Below are 20,876 nucleotides of genomic sequence, written 5' to 3'. Positions count from 1 at the left end.
CTATTTAGTCTGGAGAAGAGCAGACTGAGGGGGGATTTTATTAGTGCATATAAATACCTCAAAGGCCAGGAGGATGGTGCCAGACTCTTTTCAGTGATGCCCAGTGACAGGACTAGGAACAATGGTGTTCTGGGTTCAGCTGCCCAGGAGCAGGGGGGGAAGAAAGAGGAGAACGAGCGAGTGGCTGTGTGATTCTGAATGACCGACTGGGATGTGCAGCCTGTATCAGGAAGCTCCCATTTTCCCCTTTGGAAGCAGAATATTGGAAACTTGAAAGAGCTTTTTCATATATGTTATCAAATCAGAGGTCAGCAGTAACAGACAGAGGTTGTGTAGCTGTTCAGGCTAATGATAGTCTTTGGATATACACAATATTCATAAATTCTTTTGACATCCAACAGTTCCTTGTTCATATGCCAATATTCCATGGAAGTTGCAGCACTACTGACAATACTGACGATGTGGAGCATTGATCATTAATCCTAGGTGATGACTAGGATGCTGCAATATATAAAATATAAAATATAAAATTACTCCGTCCTTTTAAGCACTTGAGTTGGGTTTTTTTTTTGTTATTTTACCTTGGAAAACGGTAGTAGGGAAATAACTTCAGCTCCTTTGGAGTTTGAAAGTTACTCTGAGCTAAGACATTGATGTGCATTCCATTTTCACTAGGTTTCCAGGAGGCAAAGACAGACATCTCAATGGCTGCCAAGGTATGCTCTTTCTACTCTGGGTTTCCCCTCTATCTCCTAATCGCTCTCCTGGCTGCTTCATTTTCCACACTCTAAGACACTTGTGTCATGATTGTTTTATAAAATGGATGTTCTAAGTACTTCATGCTAATAGTACTCTGCAAAGTATGTGTAAGAAGTAACTCCATTTCTTTGAGACTTTCTCTCTAGATGATAGCTAAAGAGGATCCTCCAGGACAAGAATCAGAACAAGGGTAGGATTCATCTCACCTGACTTCCAACATCTGCGTTACAGGTTTCTACAGATGAGCTAGTTCTGAATGCATTTCATACCAGGGTTAAACAGGCACCTCTGAAGTATGATTTAGGGAGTAGTACCCTAGAAGTGCTTCTTGCTCTCCAGTGATGTTTAAGGATGTGCAGAGGACTGCAGAGCTCAGGCTGAAAATGAAGATTCAACGATGAAAATTCACCTGGAAAAGCTGCATTTCTTTAGGCTACCTTGAACATTAGATCAAGTTAGACGTTTGCTTCTAACTGAAAAATATTCCACTGGCTTGAGTGCATCAACAAGTAAATTTCACTGAGTTTCATAAATTGCTCCAACGAGAGACTTGCGTTACCATTGTGGGAAACACTGACAGGCACAACAGTGTTTCCTTTAGAAAAGGGGCTGGGTTTTCAGTCAGGAATTTGGGGGCTTTTTAATAATGAAGAACTGAAATTTTTGTTCTTCTTCCTTCCTCTTCACTTTGTACATTTGGTTCATAAATACTGCCGCTTTCATCCTGGATTGAAAGTGTAAGACAGAAGTGGCTTCCCTGATACTTATGCTGCTGTTAGGTATTGAGTCAGAGTGAACACTTGCTAGTTTGCAAAAATCTGGGTCCTCTGGGTGGATCCCATAATAGTGATGTTCTTGCAGTAAGAAGTATTCTTACCCTGAATGTGTTTCACTTTGAATGCCAGGATGAAGTCCCTTGGGTCCGTCAGTCTCACGAGCTCTCAGAAGGTGAGAGAAAAGCCACCCATAAGAGAAGAGAAAAAGTACTGATGTGTCTGGAAACACTTGGGATTCGTTGTGAGCAGGTAAGCACTGACAGGCCTAGTAAGGAAAGGAGGTATCAGTCCAGTGATGTGAGTGGCATACAGAGTGCCATTTGGAGTGAGGTCTAGACCCAAGGAAGCATCATCTGTTGTCACAAGCTTTCCAGTGCAGGCTTTCTTTCCACTGCTGGGAGAAAGATTCAGGCTGGAAATTTCCAAGGAGACAAAAGGGAACAGGAGACTGAATTATCAGTGGAATTCCCAGCTGCAATTCCTGTATCTATCAGCTAATTACATTTGCTTGCCTTTGCATATCTCTTGTATACATGTCATGACAGTCAGGAATGGTGCCTGAGGACTGGAATAAAGCAAATTTCACCCCAGTCTTCAAACAGGGCAAAAAGAAGGCCCCAGGGAAGTACAGGCCAGTTAGCCCCCATCCCTGGAAAGGTGATGGAACAGCTAAACCTGGAGGCAATCTCTAAGCACATGGAAGACAAGAAAGTGGGAGACTGTTCAGCAAGTTGAAACATTGATGTATTGTCAGTAGCTTTGCAGCCGCAAATCGAAAGCACAGAACCCTGTGAGCTGCTGTGCAGGAAGTTGACTCTCTTCCAGCCATGACCAGTACTACATGTTCTTGGGAATTTCCTGTGGCTGGCTCTAATAGTTCTACCTTCCTGTTTTGGAAATAAAAGCCAGTTCTTAGTGACAAAAAGGTAACAGATGTGACATCTACAGGAGCACAACATGCACTGCTCAAAATGTGTGTATTTTGAAGCTACAGCACAGGAGCACAGTGCAAATCTCAGCATAATATAAAAGAGAACCCATTCTGTGACTGTGAGGTAAAGGAAAACTGCAATAGCCTTTATCCTTGTCTGTTTAAGCCTTTGGTCTAAAAGAAACGTGTTTTCTGTCCACTTTCCAGAATAAGGTGCCTAATATTGCTGTTCTGGGATCAGGCGGGGGCCTGCGTGCCATGATAGCCATGCTAGGAACCTTGGTGGAGCTGAAGAAGCAAAATTTCTTGGATGCTGTCACGTATCTGTGTGGGGTGTCAGGATCCACTTGGTAGGTCTGGTGCGATCATGAATGTTTTTCCTGCTCTGTAGATTCAATAGCAGTTCAACACTGTTGTCACTGTTTGTAACTCCCTGTTGGGCTCACAGTGGAGTGGTAGATGAGATATGTGCCTGTGCAATTGTGGGAGGCACAGGGAATATTTGTGACATTAACTACAGTCCTACAAGAGTGACCTTGGTTCCCCAGAGAGGATGAAATTAGCACCTCAGTGATGATTCTACCACAGATACTGTACCTGCATGTGTATTCAGATCAAAAAGCAAAGCCCTGTTTGCTTTCCCCTATGCTAGGAACAGGACTTTTCTTTCTCTTTAAAAGGTGTATGTCCCTTCTGTATGAGAATCAGAAATGGTCGGAAAAACTGATGTCCCTAGAAGAGGAGCTGTGTAAAAGCCTCAGTAATTCCTCCTGGCATATTTCAAAAGCAGAAGAGTCCTTAGAAGAGTCAACAAGAGATGAAAATTACTCACTGACCGACTTCTGGGCTGCCTTTTTTGTATACCAAATAGTGCAGCAGGTAAGAAGCTAACTGCAAATGCCTTGGGATTGGTTTGAAGATCTTGGAGTAATTGCAACTGAATTTGACCTTGGTGGGTGTTTTTTTGAGTAGTGGTATAAATTGAAGCAATACTTCAGATCATGACATCTTAGCTCTAGATATGAAACCGTAGAAGCAGTTAATCCAGCTCCTTGGTTAATCCAAGTCTTCTAAGTGGGGGTGTCCTTACTGCTATAGCAAAGTGGAAGGGCATTTTATGTTCCTTCAGAAGTCCATGCTTATTTTTCAGTTTGATGAGAATGAGCTGGCTGATCACAAGGAGGCCTCAGAGACTGGAATAAATCCGTACCCAATTTATGCAGCAGTGGACAAAGAAAAACTGAGTGAAAAAGGTGGAAATTTTCCAGGTAAAATGTGGGCATCTAGTCTGACTGTGTCTGAAATACCATGTATGATTCACTTAATAGCAGGCATTAACTGTGCTATACCTGATTGCTGACTGTGAGCCTATGTCTTTGTTTATTGAGAATGGAGGAAAATATGCTTCTATGGGCTTCCATGTGATTCAGCCACTTCCACAAAGGGTCTGAATCACATTCTGTGAAAGTGGCTTTCATGATAGGACAAGGTGAGCCATCCCTAGAATAGTATGGGGTAACAAGAACATAGCATAGAGCAGGTGGTAGCATGCTTACAACTTAGTTTATTCTCTATATGCCAATTCATCTTTGTCAGCTAACATCAGAGGATTTTAGAAAGGAAAACAACTATGATGCTACTTTGGGACAGTGAGGTCAAACGTGTTTCCAAATACTGAATGAAAAAGTTGTTTCATTTTTCTCAGGGACCTGGTTTGAATTCACTCCCCATGAGGCTGGATATAGTGCCTTGGGTGCTTTTGTGAGTACCAGATACTTTGGAAGTGAATTTGAGAAGGGTAAGCTGAAGAAAAAGAAGAAGAAACACATTTGTTATATGCAAGGTGAATTTTCCTAATTCTGCTTCATAGAAGAAATACAGGTTTAGCTATTCTGTATCTTTCTGCAAGTAACAAGAATGCATCTATTATTCCATGAATGCATGCATAATAGTGTATGAATTCTGGAGAGCAGTCCTTCTCACTTCACATGTTCAAACTGGAACATCTGAATCATAGAATCATAGAATAGTTCAGGTTGGAAAGGACCTTAAGATCATCAAGTTCCAACCCCTGTCATGGGCAGGGACACCTCACACTAAACCATCTCACCCAAGGCTTCGTCCAACCTGGCCTTGAACACTGCATTCACAACCTCCCTGGGCAACCCATTGCAGTGCCTCACCACCCTAACAGGAAAGAATTTCCTCCTTAGATCCAATCTAAACTTCCCCTGTTTAAGTTTTAACCTGTTACCCCTTGTCCTATCACTACAGTCCCTACTACAGAATGCCTCTCTACACTCCACTGTCCACACTGACCAGTTTATATTTTTGTTATGGGAAGTTAGAGACTTATACTGTAGATTACTGATGTTAATAAAATAGTTCCAACCCAGATACTGAAATGTTCTATCATCCCAGCATATTCACTTTGCAGGGAGAGATGCTTTGCAAATTAGAGGCATCCTCTTGTGAGGACCAGAAGCTCCTATTTTGCTTCACTCTGTTTCAGTCTAGCACCAAACCTCTTTCATTCCCTGCCTAAGCAGTATAGCTGCAAGTGTCCTCTCACTTGTTTGTGACACAACTGAACATCGCTTGTGTTTAATGACTTCATGCCCCATTCTTCTCAAAACACACCCTTGGCACCATGCTATAGAGGAAAAGAATAAAAGAAAAACAATCTAGTTCTTACTATTTAATTCCATTAAGGAAAAGTGTGCTACTGAAAGGCAAACTCGGGTTGAATTCTCAGCGAGGCTATTCTAAAGCAAGCACTGTAAACACATTTTCTTTCTGTTGTTTCAGGCTTATGGGGGAGTGCTCTTGGAAGCATGGAAGAAAATATCAAGTTCATACGAGGTACTACATTTTTTGTGTTGCTGGTATGCTCAAAGGAGTTGTTGCACCAGTGGGAAAGTCTGGAGCAAGGAAGCCCCTTATCCTTAGGAACATGTAAACAAATTGCATCAGGTTAAGGAACATGCAAACAAGTTGGACATATGCAAATCCATGGGACCTGATGGGATACACCCGTGATTGCTGTTGGAGCTGGTTAATGTCATTGCAAGCCACTCTCAATCAGTTTTGAAATGTCATGGCAATAGGGAGAGGGTTCTGATGACTGGAAGAAAGATGCCATTCCCATCTAGTGATATCATGGGCTGCACTAGGGTGAGCACCACCAGCAAGTCAAGTGAGATGATTCTTCCCTTTACTCAGCACTGGTGATGCCACACCTGGAGTACTGTATCTGGTTCTGGGCTTCCCAGTATGAGAAAGATGTGGGCATACACAGTGACTGGAGCATCCTTCATATGAGGCCAGACTGAGGCCTGGAGAAGGGAAAGTTCAGGGGGGTCCTGGCCAATTTCTATGAATGCATTCATGTCATTTTAGATATTTACAACATTCTTATGAACATCTGAATTACTCAATTTAATGTCTCTTTGTGAGTGAGAAAGAACTTCACAGGTGCTCTTCATGGATACATTAGGATTCCTGCTTAAAGAGGTGACAAAACTGTCTAGAAATGCTTCTCCATTGAGTCTAAATCCATGGTATCATGAACATGGACCATAGAAATCCATGCCAGTACCACAGGTTCACAGACTGAAATATCACGTGGAATGTGGATTGATCTTCTCCACATTAGATTCCTTATGATGTGGAAGTATCAGAGATAGTATCTTAAACTCTGAGGTAGGACACTATCAAAACTGCTGGAGGGATAATAGAGATGACTGAGATGCTCTCAGGCATCTGAGACATCAAACATGGGTCTGTGAGTGATGAACAGAACCAGAAGGAAATAAGTACTCTTCTGGAGTGTCAGCCACAAGGCAAGTGGGATCCTTCAAGGCATCTGAAACAGCACTGTACATCTATGGTTAGGTGCATGGCTACCTTTCCTGATATCTTTCATTGGCAGGAAGGGGAAGGGGTATTTTATTGGAGGGAGTATTCTTATTTTAATCATCCTGTTATTTCTTCCAAGACAGCCTAGGAAGTTTTATGACCTTACGGGCCAGCACGTACTCCTTTGCATTCGGTGAGTTCTTGTGTTTCTTGCTCTTTATTTTTTGTAGCTTTTGGGGGGATTTTGTTTTTAATTTAACATTCTTTTCTGCTGTGGGGGTGGTCAGTCACTAGAACAGGCTCCCAGGGGAGTGGTTACGGCACCAAGCAATTTAGAGTTGAGGGAGCATGTGGATGATGCTCTTAGTCCTGTGGTCTAGTTTTAGGTAGTCCTGTTAGGAGCAGGAAGTTAATCTTGATGAACCTTATGAGTCCCTTCTAACTTGAGCTAATCCACGATACTGTGATGCTATGAAATGTTCACATGGAAAACTGAGATTTTAATGACTCTAAAATACAAAATACATTCCTACAATATTCTCTTGGTAATACTGAAAGAAATCACACCAGGCTTCACTCAAATCATTATTACATCTCTTACTCCTTTATGTACTTATTTGTTTATTTGTTTCTTAAATTCAAAATGGAAATGAAGTATTTGAAGCATATTAGATAATTACCATTTACTCCAAACTATATTTCTGCTCCTCCTCCTATTACTTTTTTTTATAGAGTTTTTCTTCCAAGATGAACACAAAGGCCATGTGAATCCTGGTATAGCTGCACATCTGTCCAGTTGCAAATGCTCAGTGTTGGGTGTTTTTACTGTCAAGTGAGAAATACTATGGCACATGGTTCCTCTCACTAGCTTCAACAACTTCTTTAGGATAAGAGAAATGAGGTCAATATTTCTAGAGATTCCACTGAAGTAGGGACTACATCTGCACTGATAAATGTATCAGTTACTTTATAATCTGATATTCGGTAAGATAAATTCCACTCTGATGTAACTTTCATCTTATCTTTCTTAGACAGAAACTCGGATACCTTCATTTCTTATCACTCTATTCTACTTCTGCTCGACCTTCAGTTGTGTGCTGTAACTGACAGTGATCCTGATGAAGTCTTCAAGAAATTGCTAAGTGTATTGTCAGGCAAGTGAATGACGCTGAGATTTCCCAGCACTTGCATTTTTACTCATTTAGTTTTACAGTGATTCCTTTGTTGTGCATTTGCATATTTTCCTTTTCTTCTTTTCTCTCTTTTAAAAAAGACGAGGGACAAGGTGAATCCATGAAACTGTGCATTGCTATACGTAAGTCTTGGGCAAAGAAAACGAGGGAGGAAAGAATGGCGAGTTGTGCTGAACTGGGCAAACAGATAGAAAAGGAATTTGGAGGCAAGTATTGTATATTAATGCTTATCATTAACAACACCCTCTTCACCCCAGGTACAAATATCTACCTGCATAAAAAGTTACCCTGGAGGTTGCCATGAACTTGTTTCTTTAATGTGTCAGTTTTGTGCTTTTTCTCCACTTGATCTTCCTTAGTGCCTTTTGGAAAGGGAAGATTTCCGGAAGGAGGGTTACCACCATCCCAAGCAGTCCTCCTAGGCAAGTGTATCTCATTTTTAATATCTTTTATTACTCTTTGTATTGTGCATACTTTAAAAAAATCCAGCTTTGGAGTTTTATGAACTTAAATTCTGGTTCCTTCTGGAGTGAAGCAACTAGTGCTCTGAGGTTAAATCTGGATATTGCAGACAGGTCTTCCTCTTCTCCAATGCCTGTTCCAAGGAGTGTGTTCATGGATAAGGCCTGGATATTCTCTGTCTGCACAGTCCAGTCCTCCAAACTCTTTTACTGTGCTGATCTCACATTCTGTCACAAGATCTCTTGATGCCATCATGGCTTTCATCTAGTATACCCCACCTTGTACAGGTTGTTCAGCTGCGTTGTAGCATGGTTCTTTATTCAGGTGGAAAGAAGATGAAGAGAAATAACAATCCCTCTGAACAACAAGAATGATGTTAGAAGCCCAGAAGAGATCAGGCCTCTCTAATGTACAGCTCTGGTGCAACCAGGGCTGTACATTACCTGTGAGCCTCAAGCATGGTGAACATATCAGCTGGTGTAGGGCCAGAGTCCTGTATAATCTGTGCCTTGAAAGGCTTACTCAGATCTGTTTCAGCAGTACTAAGAGTCCATTGCTTAATGTTAATTATTTGAACTAGAGGAAAGCATGGTTCTTTCTCTTCGGAAACACTCAGGCCTTGTCACTCAGGATGTCTGTACAACATCTGCACATATGCTCTTCTACCACCATGCATCTCCGCCAAGTTTTGTAACACCAGTCAAAAAGTGAAGTTCTCTGGATTAAACCATGTTCTGAATTGTATTGTCTCTTCCAGGCTCACTGTGGGGTGTCCTTAGGGTGGCGTATAAAACACTCCAGTGTGTGCTGACCTGGAAATGGGGAACAATTCATAACTTCCTTTACAAATGCTGTAAGAAAATCCAATTAAATCATGATCTATGGGGCAGAATGCATGGGGTTTAGCAGAGCTTTTATGCCATGTTTGTGTGATGTTCAACTTTCTTGCCATTTTCCTTCTTAGTGATTTTGATAGCTTTTCAGGTTCCACCCTCTCTTAACAGCATCCTATTATGGGCACCAAATAAACTAGTCATAAACAATGCACTACTAGAATCCAGATCTGCAACATCATTGCAGATATATAAACTCAATTCTGTCACAGAAACACAGGCATCTAATGTCATACAGACTGTTGTCCCTGTGTACAGACTGGGACAACAGCATTGAGCTGGGAAACACAAAATGAAACCTATAGGACCCCTGTGTCATTTTGGAGGAGAAGCTGGAGGGCACAAGAATTAACCTAAGGAGATGGAACTGGACAGCTAAGTTTATGAAATCGAATTGTGCTCCTGATGCATGAGGAATAACTTTGGTCTCTAGATTCCATTGCTTGCCCTAGCTGGATGTTCAGTTATGATAACAGAAGCTTTGGCACCTAGTATGGAAGTAGGAAGCTGCACTTATCAACTGCAGTTAGGTGTTGTGATTTGTAGCCGGCTCATGCATTCATTTTTCTGCTCAACGATCTCCTTATGTTAAAGGTATGGGTGCATGGTTCTAGGTTCTGACCTTAAAGAGCCCATTAGGAATTCTGATTCGCAACTGACCACAGTCAGAGAGAAGTGAGTCAGGAGGATGGGGACTCCTCTTGCCAGAATACAGCTGGACATCTGGCTGGGCAGGAGAGGCAAGGAGAGGCAGGTTTCAATACCTTTTTGAGATGCATCATCAGTGAAGACCAATAGACATTTTGGGGGCTGGTCATGTGTGTATGTGTATATTTTATATATATGTATATATGTCTTTATGAAATCTCATTGCTTTCTTTCATTGGATTAGCTAACATTAAGCCCTCTTACCTGGTCGAAAACGAAACCATCTCTTTGATTGATGCTGGTCTGGCAATAAATTCTGCCTATCCTCTGGTACTTCGAGCACAGCGGCAAGCAGATCTGATCATCTCCTTTGATTTCAGCTCTGGAGATCCTTTTGAGGTACACTCTTTGACAGGCAGTATTTACAGCGAAATACCTCTTTGCCTTTGAGGAGGTCTTGTATCAGTATATGTAAGAATCTTGTCCAGTTTCCCTTTGTGTAGACTTTTTCCTCCTAATATACTCAATTTCCTTGTATAAACAAGTTTCATTACAAATGAGGGCAAATGTACAATCCTGTTTCTGTAATTGCTTCCATTTAAATATATATGCCTAGGGGATGAGTTCAGGGAGCCTGAGTTAAAAAAGACTTTGCTAGGCTTCCAAAATGTTGTTGCTGTTTTGTATCATTCCAGAAAGATCTTGTGAAAAGTTTGTCTTTTGTGACTACAAGAGTCATCATGTCTTGAGCTACAACTTCACCTTTTCCCAAGAGTGCTTAAGGAAAAGCAATCTGTATAATCTAAATGCTGAGGCAATTTGGTGACAGAAATGCCAAGGTATCAGTTAGGAGTCTGTCTATGGGAGAGGCCAATCTGTTCTTAATGCCTAAGACCCCATCTTTTGCTGTGAAGTGCATTCTTTATGGAGGGGCTGTTGGAAGGAACCGTGTAATATGCCATTTACTCTGGGAAGCTTACATAAAGTGGCTGCTGTTCATAAGCCTTGTGCCATCTAAAGCAGACTATTGCAAACCCAGTCAGAGAAGAGTAGAAAAGACTCAGAGGTTGTTTCTTTTGAACTCCTGAACAGTTGGGAATAATACTGCTCAGGGAGACCCCAGAACCTCAGTTTGTGCAAACTCCCAACATAATGCCTATCCCAGTCAATGCTTTCATGCAAAATCAAACCAACATTAATGTGTACCTCAAATCAAACGGGTTGTCTCCCTTTGATGGTCAGATTGACATAGGAGACATGGGCAGCTCTTAGTTTTGCTGGAGTGGTGGAGTGTTGAATTTTGTAAGAGCTGTAGAGCAACAGGAAGAGTTGCTTTGGAAAATAAAACTTGTTCTGAAAGTTGATGAACCTGGTGATGTCTCCAGATGATTTTATAGACCTCAAATCCCTTTAATCTTACCATCTTCCAGTGTCTGCCCCATTGCCTTGCTGTGTGTAGCTGTAATTTCTTAAACAAAGGTTCCTGCTAGAAGCAACCCCAGAAGTGAGTGTCTGATTTTCATTCATATTCTAGACTTAGTCTGTTCCTCAGAGAATTCTTGTGGAAAGCTTAGACTTTAAAATAAGCTATACGTTACAATTACGTATAGCCCAAGAAATTGTTCTGTAGCAATTTGTTTTATTACTGGAAATAGGACTGATTTATTCTTGGAGTTCAGAAACAGCTAACTACAAAATGCTTACACAACTTCTCTGTGTGTCAGACTATCAAGAAAGCAGCTTCATACTGCCGGGAAAACCGCATCCCATTTCCTGAGATAGAGGATCAGAAAATGGATGAGAAGAACCCTTCTGATTGCTATATCTTCCGAGGAGACAAGTCATGCCCCACAGTCATGCACTTTCCACTCTTCAACAACGTGAATTGTCCTGGTAAGAGGCTCTATGCAGCATTGTCTCTGTATGTTTGCATTTCATATTCTCAACATATATCCAGTGCCAAGCATGTTAGAGTCCTCCTTTACTCAGTGCTGCCGCTGCAAGTGGAGACAGAAGAGAAGGAGCAGGGCAGATGCCATGAAGAAGCTTGCACAGGCGTTAATGTACTCACCCTCTCAGATGTATGTCCTGAACTAGAAGGATTTTACACTACTCTTGATTTGTTCTGTAAATCAGTGGGATTAAATTGTGGTCCTCCTACTGGGGAGGCATTATATTTAGAAGCCACAGTGTGCAAGCCTGGGATATTTACCACTGCTTCCCTTTATAGTTATTGGTGAGGAACAGTATCCCCCCCTCTCAGACACCTGATGAAACAGATATTGAAAGAGGTACCTCCAGACTCTGACTGATGTCCTCCTCTTTCTTCACTGGCTATGGTAGGATCTAATATGGTAAAGAATTTGTATGTGAAACTTGCAGATTTTCAATGATTAATGGTTTTCTTGCAAGATCTTGTAGTTTTCTTGAATGATCCTGTGGTTTTCCCTTTGACATTTACTTACATATTTTGTTGGCCTATTTTCTAGGTAAAATAGAACATTACAGGAATCAGTTTTCCACCTTTCAAATGTCCTTCCCAGGAGAAGCCATCAAAGATCTTCTTAAGAAAGCACAGCTGAATGTATCCAACAATAGGGTTAAGATTCAGAATGAGATAATGCGGCTTGTGTTGTCCTCTCGTACAAAGAAGTTACCAAAGTGAGGGAATTTTTCCTTCAGTACAACATGCTGGATTTATGAATCCCTCCAAACATAAGTTTTATTTTTTATGAAGATTTATGAAGCTCCAAATGGCTCCAAACTTACCCCACTGCACTGCTCATTTTGGCTGTTTGCTGTGAGTTTTCACACTGTGCTCTCTACAACTATAACAGATTTCTCTGTCATCTTAACCATGTCTCTAAGTTCCTCTACAGACAAAAGAACTAAGAAGATGCTCTTGGGAGTGAATTATTTGGACATTTTAAACGTATCTGTGAGACTAAGATGGTCTGAGTTTCTGAAGGGCTGAAAAGGCTTCCTTTAGAAGTGGCTGAGATGGTCACATTGGTGTTGCAAAGAAAGCCTGAAACTAACCAAAAAAATCTAAAAATAACCAAAAGGAAGAATAAGGGATGAAGAAGGAGAAGGAGAGAGAAAGAGGCTTTCCATAGAAGAATAGCTCACCAGGCAGCACGACAGATGATAAAGAATTAGATGAATCTGTCTTCAAGGGAAAAAAGAGCCACTATAATTTGCTTTTGACAATGGAAGATGAATAATAGAGGAACCATGAAAGAGATGAAGAGTCTGATGGTCAGAGACTTACAAACTGTCCTGGTAAAACTAGGGTGTCTGCACAAGAGCAAGATGTCTGTCTATACCAACCAAACATGAACTGATACCAGCCTCTGGTTTGCTCATGATACTGGGTTTTCGAACCTCTTTCTTTATCTGTATTTGTTGCTTATTCTTTTTTTTCCCATCGCATTTTATGTATATCAGATTTAAATTTTATTGTTTATTAAATATGAGCTATAGCTTGTTCCTAATGGCAGACATATTCCGCTTTGTCCCACAGTGCGCTGCATAATCCCAGTCAAAGAATGTATCTCTCATAATCTGGCATTGAACAAGTGTATCTGTGACATTAAAAAAATCCCTAAACATCCTCCTCTAAGCTCTCCTGGAAATCTTTAACTTGCAAGTGTTTTCTGTGTTTAACCCCCCATAGCAGGGGGGTTGGAACTGGATGATCTTAAGGTCCTTTCCAGCCCAAACCATTCTGTGGTTCTATGTCATCTAGGCTCAGAAGCAATCCCATCAATGTACATAAATACCTCAAGGAAGGGTGCAAAGGGGGGAGAGCCAGCTTTACTTGGTGGTGCCTGGTGACAGGACCAGAGGCAGTGGGGACAAACACACACAGGAGATGTCTGACTTGAGCACTGGAAGAGGGGATGTAAAACCTCTGTCTCTGGAGATATGAAAACCCAACTAGACATGGTCCTGGGCAACATGTTGTAGGTGTCCTGCTTGATCAGAGAGGGTTGACCAGATGATGTCTAGAAATCCCTTCCAAACTTAGGTATTCTGTTTCCTAGCAGAGCCCCCAGTACCCTGGGGAGGTGACGGAGAGGGCATAGAGATAATGCATGGAATGAAATAGATGGAATTCACCACACCTAAGTTTATAATAACTATGATTGATACCTGTTTCTCTACCCTGACTACATACATCCCCTTGATTTAATCAGTTGGAAGTAGCCATATAGCCATATTTGATATGTTGAAAATGAGATGTGGTGAAATACAAGCCGGACAACACAGATTCCACTGCCCTCCTTCATTCATGGCTTTACCATTAAGCAGCACAGTAGGATGTGGATTGAGGAGTTGTGGTCAGTGCACAACAGTTTCTGCACATGTAAAGTGGGACATTGCTGGATCTGCTCATAAAAAGGATTTTGATGGTTCTCCCTATATCACAAACTCCAGCCATGGTGTGCCTGTACCCTCATGATGAGGGTCACTCAAGGACACACTGATACACATGTGCTCAGGCATGTCTGCATGGAACCATGCCCATATCTGTATGCTCACACAAAGCTAAATCCATCAGCACGTGGGGACTCTGCTGAGGCAATGCTGGGACCACACTGGCACAACAGGGCTCAGGTACTGTGAGGAATGAGCAGGCCCCAGACGTGCTCCTGGTGTTCCCTGAGGATGCACAGACTGCCCAGAACAGGGATGAGGCACATGAGCCCAGCACAGGTGTCCTGAGAGCACTGTTGGTGCTGCAGTAGGCTCCAGCCCTCCCAGCAGAAGCCCATCTGCACACAACAATGGCCTTCCCTCAGAGAGAGCTGAGGGGAGCAAGAGGAAAGGCTGTGCCATGTCCTCTGCTGTGGCAGCCCTGGGGCATGCGGAAGAGAAGCAGCAGAGCGGTGCCCATTTCCTGACACCTTGGCCACAAGCAAGCCCACAGGAATGAGCCAGGAGCACATCCCCTGCCTGCACGGGATGCACCAGCCCTTGATGGGAGGCTTCTGCTGCGCTCACGTGGTTCTGCCCCGGAAACCCTTGGGCTTCTCATCCCGGCACTGACAGAAGCCTTCCTATGGCAAAGCACATGAGCCAGGAAATTAAAAGGCAGCAGTGCCGGAAACCGGGACACGGCCCCTGCCATTACCTGGGAGGGTTTGCATTTGCCATGGGCTTGCCAGGAAATTCCTGCTGCCACAAAGGTGCCTGTGGGCCTGAGGCACTGCAGGGCCACTATAAAAGGCAGCCCAGGTCTCTGCTCCTCATCCACTTCTCTCGCCTCCTTCTGCTGGGAATCAGGTGAGTGCGAAGCCTCTTGTGCTGCTGCTTCCAGAGCAGGTCGTTCCTCCCCGTGTGTCTGAGCTGAGCGGGGCTGTGGTAGCGCAGGGCTGGGAGCTGCTTGTGGTGGGAGAGGGAAGGGGAGAGAAGGGCTTGTGCAGAGAGAGGCTGGGACTGAGCTGAGCTGGCTGCTGGGCTTGGAGGTGCTCAGCGTGTGCTGGGCCGGGAGGTGCCTTGGCTTGCCCAGGCTTGGGTGCAGAGCTGCTGCTCCCGTGTCCCATCCTCTGCTTGCCCCTGCCCTGTGTCCAGGTGAAGCTCCAGCATCCAGACATGTCCTGCTGCAACCCGTGCGTGCCCTGCCAGCCCTGCGGCCCGACCCCGCTGGCCAACAGCTGCAATGAGTGCTGTGTCAGGCAGTGCCAGAGCTCCACCGTCGTCATTGAGCCTTCCCCCGTGGTGGTGACCCTGCCCGGCCCCATCCTCAGCTCCTTCCCTCAGAACACCGTTGTGGGCTCCTCCACCTCCGCTGCCGTTGGCAGCATCCTCAGCTGTGAGGGAGTGCCCATCAACTCCGGGGGCTTCGACCTCTCCTGCATCACCAACCGCTACTGCGGCACCAGGTGCAGACCCTGCTAAAGCTGCTGCCAGCATCCTCGGGCAAGGACCTCCACCACCTCCCACCATGGATCTGGACAGGAGATAGAGCTTCGCGGCGCTGTTTCCTTCTCCCACTCTCCTCTCCATTCCTTTCCTGTCTCCACCTCCTGCACCAGCCCAGTGGGGACCTCTTGGCCTCCCTCCCTCCCTGTGAGGGACAGGCAGGCGGACACCCTGCAGGAGCTGCACCGCATCTTGGTGCCTGCCCCCGGTGCTCCCTGGGAGCCACCTCCTTTTCTTCTTTACACTCATTAAAGTTGTGCTGCATCCAAGCCTGGGTCTCTGAGTCCTCCTTCCTTCTGTGGGAAATCTTACTGTCTGCTTCCCTTGGAGGTGACAAAGACATCCCTGGCTACTCGATCGACAATTGCCATCCATGAGAACACATCTGCAAAGGGTGGCAGGAGTGGGCATGAGGAGACAATACTGCTCAGGAACAGCACACAGATTCTTCTCTGCTTTTCTCCCTGCCTTCCTCTCCCCTACATCACCCAGCACACCACCCTTACATGCCCAGCACACATGGGCACAGGCAGATGAGATCCTACCTCATACAGTCCTTCAGCTGTCCTGGCAGAGCACACCTCTCTTCAGGCATGAAGGGCTGAGTTATCCCAACACTTAGGACTGCTATCAGCCAACCCAGGCTGTCCAGCAGTGTCCCCACTACCTGTGAACCCAGCACTCCCAGGGGGATCTCATTGTATTTCAGGTGTTCAAATTTGTCCCTGATCAAATGAATGTGGCTTCCTTAGGAATGCAAAAATATTGATGTGCTTTGCAATGATAACTTGAAAATTTCCTTTGTACACCTTGGTCTTCAGTCCTGGCTAATGCCCTAAATCCTGGCCCCTCTCATAAAATCATAGAATCAATGAGGTTGGAACAGACCTTTAAGATCGTCAAGTCCAACCCTTCCCCAGCACTGCCAGATCCACCAGTAATCATTGTCACTAAGGCTCTCATGTAGACGTTGTTTAAGGCTTCCGGGGCTGTTCAAATTGCACCACTTCCCTGGGCAGCCTGTTCCAATTCCTGATCACGCTCTTGATGTAGAAATTGTTCCTAATCTCCAGTCTAAACCTTCCGTGGTGTTGCTTGAGGCCATTTTGTTTTGTCCTATCACTTCTTACCTGGCAGAAGAGTCCAACCCCACCTCACTACAACCTCCTGTCAGGTAGCTGTAGAGGTAAGGTCCAGAGTACAGTTCCCTATGTCCTTTAGCTGTTCCAAATCACACTTGTGCTCCATGCCCTTCAGCAGCTCCACTGCCTTTTTCTGGCCCCACTCTAGCACCTCAATGTGTCTCTTGCGGTGAGAGGGACAGAAATGATCACGGGATTTGAGGTGCAGCCTCAAATGCCCTGGTCCTGCTAGCCACACTGTGTCTGATCCAGACCAGGATTATCCTGGCCTTCCTGGCTGCCTGGGCATTATACAAGCCATATTCACATCCACCAAGCAGCACCCCCAGGTCCTTTTCATGGGCAGTTTCCAGCCACTCTTCCCCAGGCCTGGAGCGTTGCAAGGGGGTTGTTGTGGCCCACATGCACACAGTACTTTGCCTTATTGAACCTCACACCATTGGCCACAGCCCATGGATCCAGCCTGTTCAAATCCCTCTGCAGAGATTCCCACCCTCCAGCACATCAACACTCCCATCCAACTTGGTGTTGTCCACAAATTCACTAAGGGTGCCCTCCATCCCCTCATCCAGATCACCAGTGAAGATAGTAAACAACACTGGCCCAAACACCAAACTCTGAGGACCACCACTAGTAACCAGTCACCAACTAGATGTGACACCATTTACCACCGCTATTTGGAATCCTCCATCGAGCCATTTTACAATCCAGCGAAGTATCCACACTTCCAGGCCATGAGGAACCACTTTCTCCAGGAGAATGATATGGGACACAGCATCAGATGCTTTACTCAAGTCAAGTAGACAATGTCCACAGCCTTTCCCTCATCACCTAGGTGGGTCACCCTGTCATAGAAAGAGATCAGGTTGGTCAAACAGTACGTGCCCTTCAGGAGTGCAGGTGAACTGGGTCTGATACCTCCATTTTCCAGCACATGCCTTATGGTCTAACCAAGGATCATTTGCTCCATGACCTTCCCCAGCACTGAGCTCAGGATGATAGGCCTGGGGCTTTGGGAAAATCCTTCCTGCCCCTTTTATAAAGAAGCATCACACTGGCCAAACTTCAACATTTAGGGATCTGCCCACTACACCAGGACTGCTGATCAGTGATGGAGAGTGGCTTGGCATGCTCCTCTGCCAGATCCTTCAGCACTCTTGCTTGGAGCCTTCAGGACCCATAGACATGTGTACGTCTACGTGGAGAACCACTTATTCCTGGATTGTGGGGATTTTTATAAGCTCTCCATGTGTGTCACCTAACCTGGGGGACTCTGCTGTTACCAGTGTCATTTTCCCGACCAGTGAGGTATCTCAGCCCTGCAGGCCTGGAGAGAGCTGGGCCCTACCAGGCACTGAAGGACTTCATTAGGTAGGACCTCATCTGACAGTGCCTATGTATGTTGGCCATGTATGGATAGAGTGCTGGGTGATGTAGGAGAGAGGAAGGCAGAGAAAAGAGCAGAGAAGAAGCTGTATGATGTTTCTGAGCAGTATTGTCTCCTCATGTCCACTCCTGCCACCCTTTGGAGCCATGATTTCACCAATGGCCATTGTTGCTGGAGTAGCCAGGGTTTCTTTGTCACCTCCAAGGGAAGCAGACTGCAAGATTTCTAACAGAAGGAAGGAGGACTCGGAGGCTCAGGCTTGGATGCAGCACAACTTTAATGAGGGTCAAGAAGAAAAGGAGGTGGCTCCCAGGGAGCACCAGGGGCAGGCACCAAGATGCGGTGCAGCTCCTGCAGGGTGTCCGCCTGCCTGTCCCTCACAGGGAGGGAGGGAGGCCAAGAGGTCCCCACTGGGCTGGTGCAGGAGGTGGAGACAGGAAAGGAATGGAGAGGAGAGTGGGAGAAGGAAACAGCGCCGCGAAGCTCTATCTCCTGTCCAGATCCATGGTGGGAGGTGGTGGAGGTCCTTGCCCGAGGATGCTGGCAGCAGCTTTAGCAGGGTCTGCACCTGGTGCCGCAGTAGCGGTTGGTGATGCAGGAGAGGTCGAAGCCCCCGGAGTTGATGGGCACTCCCTCACAGCTGAGGATGCTGCCAACGGCAGCGGAGGTGGAGGAGCCCACAACGGTGTTCTGAGGGAAGGAGCTGAGGATGGGGCCGGGCAGGGTCACCACCACGGGGGAAGGCTCAATGACGACGGTGGAGCTCTGGCACTGCCTGACACAGCACTCATTGCAGCTGTTGGCCAGCGGGGTCGGGCCGCAGGGCTGGCAGGGCACGCACGGGTTGCAGCAGGACATGTCTGGATGCTGGAGCTTCACCTGGACACAGGGCAGGGGCAAGCAGAGGATGGGACACGGGAGCAGCAGCTCTGCACCCAAGCCTGGGCAAGCCAAGGCACCTCCCGGCCCAGCACACGCTGAGCACCTCCAAGCCCAGCAGCCAGCTCAGCTCAGTCCCAGCCTCTCTCTGCACAAGCCCTTCTCTCCCCTTCCCTCTCCCACCACAAGCAGCTCCCAGCCCTGCGCTACCACAGCCCCGCTCAGCTCAGACACACGGGGAGGAACGACCTGCTCTGGAAGCAGCAGCACAAGAGGCTTCGCACTCACCTGATTCCCAGCAGAAGGAGGCGAGAGAAGTGGATGAGGAGCAGAGACCTGGGCTGCCTTTTATAGTGGCCCTGCAGTGCCTCAGGCCCACAGGCACCTTTGTGGCAGCAGGAATTTCCTGGCAAGCTCATGGCAAATGCAAACCCTCCCAGGTAATGGCAGGGGCCGTGTCCCAGTTTCCAGCACTGCTGCCTTTTAATTTCCTGGCTCATGTGCTTTGCCATAGGAAGGCTTCTGTCAGTGCCGGGATGAGAAGCCCAAGGGTTTGCAGTGGAGGATCCCACAACTGTAGGCCCAGCACAGGTTGGTGCTGCAGTAGGCTCCAGCCCTCCCAGCAGAAGCCCATCTGCACACAACAATGGCCTTCCCTCAGAGAGAGCTGAGGGGAGCAAGAGGAAAGGCTGTGCCATGTCCTCTGCTGTGGCAGCCCTGGGGCATGCGGAAGAGAAGCAGCAGAGCGGTGCCCATTTCCTGACACCTTGGCCACAAGCAAGCCCACAGGAATGAGCCAGGAGCACATCCCCTGCCTGCACGGGATGCACCAGCCCTTGATGGGAGGCTTCTGCTGCGCTCACGTGGTTCTGCCCCGGAAACCCTTGGGCTCCTCATCCCGGCACTGACAGAAGCCTTCCTATGGCAAAGCACATGAGCCAGGAAATTAAAAGGCAGCAGTGCCGGAAACCGGGACACGGCCCCTGCCATTACCTGGGAGGGTTTGCATTTGCCATGAGCTTGCCAGGAAATTCCTGCTGCCACAAAGGTGCCTGTGGGCCTGAGGCACTGCAGGGCCACTATAAAAGGCAGCCCAGGTCTCTGCTCCTCATCCACTTCTCTCGCCTCCTTCTGCTGGGAATCAGGTGAGTGCGAAGCCTCTTGTGCTGCTGCTTCCAGAGCAGGTCGTTCCTGCCCCGTGTGTCTGAGCTGAGTGGGGCTGTGGTAGCGCAGGGCTGGGAGCTGCTTGTGGTGGGAGAGGGAAGGGGAGAGAAGGGCTTGTGCAGAGAGAGGCTGGGACTTGAGCTGAGCTGGCTGCTGGGCTTAGAGGTGCTCAGCGTGTGCTGGGCCGGGAGGTGCCTTGGCTTGCCCAGGCTTGGGTGCAGAGCTGCTGCTCCCGTGTCCCATCCTCTGCTTGCCCCTGCCCTGTGTCCAGGTGAAGCTCCAGCATCCAGACATGTCCTGCTGCAACCCGTGCGTGCCCTGCCAGCCCTGCGGCCCGACCCCGCTGGCCAACAGCTGCAATGAGTGCTGTGTCAGGCAGTGCCAGAGCTCCACCGTCGTCATTGAGCCTTCCCCCGTGGTGGTGACCCTGCCCGGCCCCATCCTCAGCTCCTTCCCTCAGAACACCGTTGTGGGCTCCTCCACCTCCGCTGCCGTTGGCAGCATCCTCAGCTGTGAGGGAGTGCCCATCAACTCCGGGGGCTTCGACCTCTCCTGCATCACCAACCGCTACTGCGGCACCAGGTGCAGACCCTGCTAAAGCTGCTGCCAGCATCCTCGGGCAAGGACCTCCACCACCTCCCACCATGGATCTGGACAGGAGATAGAGCTTCGCGGCGCTGTTTCCTTCTCCCACTCTCCTCTCCATTCCTTTCCTGTCTCCACCTCCTGCACCAGCCCAGTGGGGACCTCTTCTCCTCCCTCCCTCCCTGTGAGGGACAGGCAGGCGGACACCCTGCAGGAGCTGCACCGCATCTTGGTGCCTGCCCCTGGTGCTCCCTGGGAGCCACCTCCTTTT

The 20,876-nt window shown here is 46.8% G+C and overlaps 4 protein-coding genes across 4 annotated transcripts; 3 read left to right on the top strand and 1 right to left on the bottom strand.

Moving 5' to 3' along the window:
- The first annotated feature begins 608 nt into the window (after positions 1–608).
- On the top strand, positions 609–13,014 carry PLA2G4C (phospholipase A2 group IVC). The gene is made up of 15 exons (XM_061367062.1): positions 609–716; positions 1,665–1,784; positions 2,674–2,816; positions 3,147–3,345; positions 3,617–3,734; positions 4,172–4,309; positions 5,275–5,439; positions 6,464–6,517; positions 7,314–7,478; positions 7,598–7,732; positions 7,877–7,939; positions 8,737–8,832; positions 9,765–9,919; positions 11,245–11,413; positions 12,010–13,014. The coding sequence occupies exons 1-15, from the start codon at positions 654–656 to the stop codon at positions 12,183–12,185; spliced, it is 1,959 nt and encodes a 652-aa protein (XP_061223046.1). The 5' UTR covers positions 609–653; the 3' UTR covers positions 12,186–13,014.
- Positions 13,015–14,835: 1,821 nt separating this feature from the next.
- Positions 14,836–15,649, top strand: LOC133219559 (feather keratin Cos1-1/Cos1-3/Cos2-1). The gene has a single exon (XM_061366962.1). It carries the CDS (start codon positions 15,119–15,121, stop codon positions 15,422–15,424), a length of 306 nt encoding a protein of 101 aa, XP_061222946.1. The 5' UTR covers positions 14,836–15,118; the 3' UTR covers positions 15,425–15,649.
- Positions 15,650–18,272: 2,623 nt separating this feature from the next.
- Positions 18,273–19,117, bottom strand: LOC133219556 (feather keratin Cos1-1/Cos1-3/Cos2-1). Its single transcript, XM_061366960.1, has one exon. The coding sequence runs from the start codon at positions 18,833–18,835 to the stop codon at positions 18,530–18,532; it is 306 nt and encodes a 101-aa protein (XP_061222944.1). The 5' UTR covers positions 18,836–19,117; the 3' UTR covers positions 18,273–18,529.
- Positions 19,118–20,191: 1,074 nt separating this feature from the next.
- On the top strand, positions 20,192–20,876 carry LOC133219558 (feather keratin Cos1-1/Cos1-3/Cos2-1). Its single transcript, XM_061366961.1, has one exon. The coding sequence runs from the start codon at positions 20,313–20,315 to the stop codon at positions 20,616–20,618; it is 306 nt and encodes a 101-aa protein (XP_061222945.1). The 5' UTR covers positions 20,192–20,312; the 3' UTR covers positions 20,619–20,876.

Source organism: Neopsephotus bourkii, unplaced genomic scaffold (assembly GCF_033783945.1).
Source record: "Neopsephotus bourkii isolate Nb327-2 ecotype Australia unplaced genomic scaffold, CSIRO-AGI_Nbou_v1 NB_1370, whole genome shotgun sequence".
Classification (NCBI taxonomy): domain Eukaryota; kingdom Metazoa; phylum Chordata; class Aves; order Psittaciformes; family Psittacidae; genus Neopsephotus; species Neopsephotus bourkii.
Note: the sequence above shows the minus strand (reverse complement) of the source record. Positions and strands in the feature narration are given on the sequence as shown.